Below are 7,470 nucleotides of genomic sequence, written 5' to 3'. Positions count from 1 at the left end.
GATGACTGGAGTGTGTCACATAAGCTATTTGAAAGTAAATGAACTTCGAGACACATTTAAACATCTCAAGTGGCTCATATGATCATTGTTGGTGAATTTTCTTATTGTTTTTTGATTCGTTTTATCGATATTTTTTCAATATTACTAGTAATGTTATTATTTGCATTTTAATATGTTTTTGGGATTTTTTTATTTTTTTTTTTTTTTGTCATTTTTTTTTAAAAAATTATATCAATTTATTTTTAGAATTTAATGGAGTCGTATAAAACTCGCAAGTCACATATATTATCTACAATTCTTTTAAATTGTGTTAGTTTTTTTTATATAAAAAAATTGTAATGAGTTATTTTATCTATTTTTTTCAGTGAAAAAAAAAACTCAAATTTCCTGTGGCAGAAAAAAATAATGAACCTAATAACAAAGAAAACAAAAACTTTATTCTACAAATATACAAAACCGCAACAAATGTGAACAGCATAACCAGAGAAATCAAAAGCTCAATCCCAAGACAATAAATCATGGAAATAAAACTAGAACAGCTAAACTTGGAACATCCCAGAAATTGTGATGGACTTCACTGAACCATGAACTTGCCATGGGTTCAAAAATCGGTCTGAAACTTTTAGATCCTGATCAGATTCAATGACATTATAACTTGCAAGAACTTGTTGCAAGTTCTTCAAATATTCGGCCAGCTTCAACTTCTCAGCCGTCAAAGCTTTGTTGTCTGATTCGAGAGCAAAATGCCTTTGCCAAAGTGCAGCATATTTTTTATTGTCTTCATGTATCTTTCTCTCCAAAATAGATTTTTCAGTGACCAAATCTTCCATATGCTTTTGCCTCTTCATTCTCGACCGCCTTGCAGATTCTCTATTTGAGATCATTCTTTTTCTTCTCTTCTCGTCAGCCATAGCACTTGGTGGGTCAATTTCAGAGCCTGACGAACCTGCCTTTGCAAACGATGATGGCATTTTCTTGATTAATCACAGGTTACTGGTTATAATATATAACTACGGTTGCTAGCTGGCCCTAAATAATGAGAATGTAAATGTTCTTGTGTGAGACGGAAAATTAGACGAGTTCAAGAAAAGACATAGAACCAATACAGAAGGACAACTGATACTGAATGGGAAATTTTCTTCCGACAGAACAGTCTGAGATGGTTCATATCATGAGGAGCGATGCAAGAAAGGTCTATGATTTTGAAAACATGACTAAAATCCTGTTAATAAGAAAAAGGGAAGGGAAGGGAATTCCAGAGAGAGATAATTAATGGAAGGGGAAATAGGAAAGGTGCGGAGGATTTGAAAATCCTGACATGGGTTATTTATAGATAGGAGTTTGAGTATAGAAAGGAAAGGAATCCTCCAGTTGGGGAAGAAAGCAATCGTGTGGCTGCAACTCGATCTCCAGTTGTATTAATGGCAAATATTCAATAAATCTTGCTGTTGATAACTCATAACACAAAGCTTCGAGATATTCTTGCGTAGCTGGACTGTTCTTACTGGATAAGATTGACCACTAAAAATTCTAGTTTTTTTTTTTTTTTTGGTTGACTAAAAACTCTAGTTGGGAAACCGATAGGGGTAGGTATTTGATCAAATGACAATATAGGGATCCTGGGGATATGGAAAGGACCTCTAAAAAAATCAAATGACAAGCTATTAATAGGCCAGGAATTTGGAAGGACAAGTGTCGTCATTTGATTCACGCTTTTTTTCCTTGATTTTTTTTTCAAAAAGTTCAGGCAAGCATGTCGTCATATACTAGCCAATGCTATACTTTTTCTTACATAAATGACACAGCTGCGTCGTTTTTGTTGCACAGCTTGTAACTCTAATTTCAATGTTCGTCGATTCTCTTGGTAAGTTTTAGGCAACGTGCTCCCGATCACCGTTTTTTTTTTAAATCTTGGATTTTTTTAAAGAAAGATTCAAATTAATATTTTTTATTGTTTTAAAAATATCATTTTAATATATTTTTAAATAAAATAAATTTTAAAAAATCAATTGCATGGCTAATTTTCAATGTATCACTGTCCTGTACTGTTTATAGTATAAAGGAAATGGCTGAAGATAAGGGTAGTCTCAGACTCTGGATCGACACTAATGGCTAAAACCCGCTGAAACGTGAGCCAGCGCTTTAAGCCTTTAGGGCCATTTGAGGTTACAAGGACTCAAAAAGCTAATTTGACTTCCATCACTACAGTCCATGGTATCCTCGTCAGGAATATCACCTAGTTCCAAGCCATAAAAACCTTAGAAAAAAATTAAAAATAAAATAAAATAAAATTTTCCTTAAGGATTTCTTGTTGGTTTGTCTGGTTTGATAAGTGTCTTTTTTAATTGGTAATTTTTTATTTTATTATTTTATATTGGATTTATTTGAAATTAAACTTTATCTTTTTATTAATTTATTTTCTATTATATTATTCTGGTCTCACGACTTAACTTATATATTTGATATTCTTTTTTACATTAATTTAAGTTGTTGTATTTTTTAAGTTTTGTTTTTTTAACATTTGATTAGCTAAAATATAGCTTTGTGGCTTTTATAACCATTTTTTATTTAAATTTCTATTATTTTTTTTCTTGCCCATATTCTATTTCAAAACAATGAACACGCAAAGTGCTTACACCTGAAAGTGATTACCTAATTCCATTAAATGAAAAAAATTGGTTCCCAGTAGAACAGACAACACATGTTGCATTCTCAGTTGTTCCACGTCATGTAGAACTTCATTTTATTTTTTTCCAGAATTGTTGATGTTTTAATTTAAAACATGAATCATAAGTGAGTAAGGGGGTAGATATAAAGAAATATCTGCACAATCAGGAACAGTTCGAGGATTGAAGATTTTCAATGATATTAGATGTGTTCTGTGTAACTTCGATTGGCTTTTGTTGTAGTCAATTCTTCTTATTGTTGTCACCATGTATGCTTTTTCATAAGTAAATTACGAGCTGTTATACATGTATTGATTTCTTCTCTGGTACGAAGAACAAGCAAAAACCCTCGTAGAACTACAGCTGCCAATCTGACTAGAAAATCTCAACAGTGCAAAAAATCATAACTTCTCAAAAGTAAAATATAACTCACCTCTCCAGCATGCATAATGACGAACACCAAAAGTATACCTCTTTAGTTTCATGGCGTAGCCGGGAACAGAGTAGTTAATCATCATTAATTGTAATAAAATTAATGGCTTATACTTTTTTAGCTGCACTTGTTGCGGTCAGAACCAACAGTATGCAAGGCATTTATCAAAGAAATCTGGCTAGGTAGGTAGATCAATTAAAAAAAAAACTCAATAACACAAAATCAAAAAACTATTATGTTAAAAGAAATAAAAAAATCACTAAACTGTGGAACAAGATATGAAGAAACTGGAAACAAGATATCTACAACGACATATTGGATGTTGTGTCTCTGGGCTGCGGGTTAAGAGTTGGGTCGAATACTCTAGAGTACTTACATACTTACATCTATGATTACACTTGCTGAAAGTAGCTGGATTGGGCCTATTTGGAAGGGTTGTAAGCATTTTGATTCGTAATCTAATCTTTGATATTTATTTATTATTATTTTTATCCACTGTTATTTATAATATTTACATTAATCAGCTTTAACCGGTTGAGTTGGGTTGAATAATATAATTATTACAGAAATCGAGGTTTTTGAACACCCCTAATCATGGTGAGATAAATAGTAGAGTGAAATCAACTCTCTCCTTATAAGATCTCAAACCAAGACTATTTTGTTTCTTCATCACTGTAAATCATTTTGGCAATGACGGGAAAATCCTACACTCGAAAGTCGAAAGGCCTTGCCTTTGTATCCATTTTTTTTTTCTGATGAAACTTGCTACCCTCTTAAGGGAAAACAAACATTACATTCTTTTATTTAAGATGAGAATTATTACACTGTGAAGTTCTCTCTTAAAAACAAAAAAAAAAAAACTTAAGGTGCACACAGAAATCTTTGAGGACTTAATTAGACTCTCATGAGAAATGAGAATCTTACATATCACTCTTAAGGGAAACTGTCGCGTTTTGTTCTGTAGAAATGTCGCAGTCTCTGTGTCCACCGAAATTGAGATTATATTTAGGTTGTTTATTCGGGGAGAATGCACCAAAGTGTTTCTCCAACTCTGGTTGCTTCTGGTTTTCATCGAACATGGCGAATATGTAAGTCTCTATAGCTTTGCCAGGCCTCTTCGGCGTCCCTCCTTTCACATGCCTAATCAAATTCGAGAGATAAGTACCTGCGTTATCAGATGTTGTTCCGAATCCTCCTGCCGATGGCCATCCACTCTCGGACACAACAACATCCAAAGTGTTACCTCCTCCGAGTCTCTCGAGGGCAGAGTACAAGGAATCCAACATTGCATCAAAAAGATTCTGATAACCGCGACCACTGTCCCATACAAGTACTGATGGTGAGGTAAACAAAGCATAGGGAAGGGAGATGTCTCGCGGGTTACCAGAATAGCTAAAATAAGTGTAAATATTAGCAAATAAAGGCGTCTTTGCGTATGATAGGTGTCCAACAATCGGGGCTAAGTATGAAATAACATCACCCCTGAAAGCACCTGCTGAGGGAGGATAGGAAGTTCCTATCAGGGTCATGTCAACTGCAATTGAGACCTTGATTTGGTCCTGGAGGCCAGCTGCTCTTACAGCATTAAATACATTTACCAAGGCAGGCAAAACAAATGGGGCCATCCAGGATGTGCCGCCATTGACAGGACTAATTTCGTTGCCAACAGCTATGTACCTGAACTTGACACTTGGCCAGAAGTTGAGTACATTGTTTTTTACCCATGAATTTGCCTCGGAGGGGTTGGAAAGTCTTTGAAGATCTGAATTTGGGACACCTACCATAACTTCAATGCCTGAACCTCTGAGAGCATTCAGAGCTGCCTGATTTGGATCGTAGAGTCTCATCCGCTTGATATTGCGTTGTTTGTAGAGAGCTATAACCTCTGTGGCAGGAGGAAGGTTGTTGCCCATCATTCCATAGCAAATTCCTACTTGAGCTCCTGAATCACAAAAATTTTGCTGAGCCAGACATATTGGAAATGCTATTTGGCAAGAGAAAAAAGTGAACTATATGAATGGTGGACTTCAAGAAAACCATGACCCGTTAAATATTCAGCCCGTCTCTACGGGAAAAAAAAATCGCGAGCCCCTCTTTTGATTTCTGCGTGTAGAAATCGGGATTTTCTTTGAGTTTTCCTCGTTTATGTTTTGGTTAGGTGCGATTGTTGATTGTACAAAATACTAATATATATTTCTTTGGAGCGAGGGTGTGGCTCCGATCCTGCTTATAAAAAGTATCTTATGATAATTAATTTGGTTGGTGCGCACGGTACAAAACGAAAAAACAAAGTCTCTTTTTTGCGGGGAAAATACAAAGGCGACTTTCTTTATATTGGAAATTTTAAAAAGAGGAGATCAAAACACCCAGCCTTTTTTTTTCTTTCTTTAACTAAGAGAATAGATGGCAATATTGATCGTTCAGATAAGGAAGTTCGACTTACACAGAGACGAGTACCTTTTCAAACAGCTTGAAGCCTGCTTAATTAATTAGTATATATAGCTAAGTCAAATTAAAAACTAGTTAATTTACTTTAGCAGAAACATCAAGGAAAAAATATTTTTACCCCCTTTCACCTTCTAAATACTTGTGCTACATCACAGGTTAATTGTGGGATTAATTTCTACTTGGAGAAAACAAAAGGGGATTGCTTTTATGAGAATGTTGTGAACCAATTTACGATATTTTTAGAATACAGTTGTGTATATATAGCATGTATAAAATGACCTGAAATATCAGATTATTAATAATTAGGATCTCTAGAGCTGTATATCTTGTTTGCATGTGGTTTCATGGCATGCCTGCCACCAGCCCCGTGGCTTGGTAGGAACACGATGCTAGTACTGAAGGCTAGGGGTACATCAGTAGGACGACGACTTGATGTGCAAGCCCCGTTAATTAACGTGCCCTTTGATATTGTGAACGGTAAAACCATGCATCCTAACATGAACTAACAGAAGCAAGTACTGAAAAACAGATAATTAAGCACACACAGACCTGTCATGTCAAGGTTTGCTATGAAGAGCACTCCGAGGAGGAGGAGCATTGCAGCCGTTAAGGAACTAGTCCTACTTCTTGAGGAAAAGCTAGCCATGGAAAATTAGAAGGGAGTGATTTGTTTTAGTGATCGATGAGTGTCATCACCACCATTTCAGCTCTTTATATAGGGAGTGATCTTGTTCTCCATAACGGTAGTCAATGTCCAATTTGCCATTATTTATTGAAAAGGAGAAAAGAAAAGGTTCATGCGCCTGTATTCTCCACATTCTTATAATGCTTAATAAACTTTCAGAAATGTCTTCGTCTTTTTTGTAATTAAGCCCTGTTGTTAAGTGTCTCTTTCTCTCTTAACTTTGGTTGCGTAGAAAATTCTTGCCCGTGTGTGGAAACTGGAAACTAATGACAATGCATTTAGCTGTACATCGAAGACCAAAATCACTATATCTTTGCGTTGGGAAGGAAAAAAAAAGGATAAGATTTAAATCAATATCTGGATTACTTTATACTAAAAGTTTAAATATATGGAATTATTGAATCCACACATTAGGATGCATCATTTTTTTTCCCGGTTATTATTAAACTTCAATCTTAATTATGTGTGAAACCTGTTATATATTTAGTCTCTCAGATTTATAACGTGAGAGACTGAATAAATAATGAGTACATTAGGATAAAATATCCGCCCTTTTTACATGCTATATTTTTCATTAAACTGGAAAAATTGCTGAAAATAATTAAGTTGTTTAAGAAGCTTAGGCAGAAACATTTAAATTTCTTAAAAAAATTAGGAGCTTCGAAACAATTTTTCTTTTTTATTTAAGCTAGCTTATCCCACTATTATATATATATATATATATATATATATATATATATATATATATATAAAAAGGGCTAAATAATAAGAAATCGTGATGGAAAGTACCTCAAGGGCCCTCACTCAGAGTCAGTAACGCAATATCTTCTCCGTGGCCAATGAATGGGAATCTCCCCAGCTCCTCCATGACCATATTGGTTTAGTCAATTCCTTGCACCGTTTTTTATCTTGAAAAACTAACACTTCTTGTAAAATCCGCTGCAACCATGTACTAATCACACTTGGTGCAGCTGTCCACAAACAAAGCCCCGTGTTTCTTAATTGGCAATTTGCCGCATCCTCGGCCATAGAAATTCAACTACTAGGGCTGCCGAACCATTCAATGGATAAAGCACGCATGCGTAAAGTAATTTGTACAGTATTCGGATACTGCTTTTTTGTATTATTAAGGGGTGTTAAGAGTATTGTAGGAGGTGTTTTTTGTTTAAAAATATATTAAAATATTATTTTTATAGATCATTTATTTTTCATGAATAAATAACTGTAGAAATTATAGA

At 34.7% G+C, this 7,470-nt stretch overlaps 2 protein-coding genes across 2 annotated transcripts; both read right to left on the bottom strand.

Annotated features, from left to right (window-relative positions):
- Nucleotides 1-539: 539 nt before the first annotated feature.
- LOC118046351 (basic leucine zipper 1) lies at nucleotides 540-971 on the bottom strand. The gene has a single exon (XM_035055220.2). It carries the CDS (start codon nucleotides 969-971, stop codon nucleotides 540-542), a length of 432 nt encoding a protein of 143 aa, XP_034911111.1.
- Nucleotides 972-3,872: 2,901 nt separating this feature from the next.
- Nucleotides 3,873-6,257, bottom strand: LOC118046360 (glucan endo-1,3-beta-glucosidase, basic vacuolar isoform). Its single transcript, XM_035055231.2, has 2 exons — nucleotides 6,097-6,257; nucleotides 3,873-5,041 (listed from the first exon to the last, which is right to left on the bottom strand). The coding sequence occupies exons 1-2, from the start codon at nucleotides 6,191-6,193 to the stop codon at nucleotides 4,020-4,022; spliced, it is 1,119 nt and encodes a 372-aa protein (XP_034911122.1). The 5' UTR covers nucleotides 6,194-6,257; the 3' UTR covers nucleotides 3,873-4,019.
- Between the last annotated feature and the right edge of the window lie 1,213 nt (nucleotides 6,258-7,470).

The sequence above is a fragment of the Populus alba genome, chromosome 10 (genome assembly GCF_005239225.2).
Source record: "Populus alba chromosome 10, ASM523922v2, whole genome shotgun sequence".
Taxonomy (NCBI): domain Eukaryota; kingdom Viridiplantae; phylum Streptophyta; class Magnoliopsida; order Malpighiales; family Salicaceae; genus Populus; species Populus alba.
This window is presented reverse-complemented; position numbering and strand designations above follow the sequence as displayed.

Bases quoted from the DNA above. Each gene is read 5' to 3' on its own strand.
- LOC118046351 (XM_035055220.2), bottom strand. From the start codon at position 971: ATGCCATCATCGTTTGCAAAGGCAGGTTCGTCAGGCTCTGAAATTGAC.
- LOC118046360 (XM_035055231.2), bottom strand. From the start codon at position 6,193: ATGGCTAGCTTTTCCTCAAGAAGTAGGACTAGTTCCTTAACGGCTGCA. The intron at 5,042-6,096 runs GTCTGTGTGTGC...TTTGTGATTCAG, and splicing joins AGCAAACCTTGACATGACAG to GAGCTCAAGTAGGAATTTGC.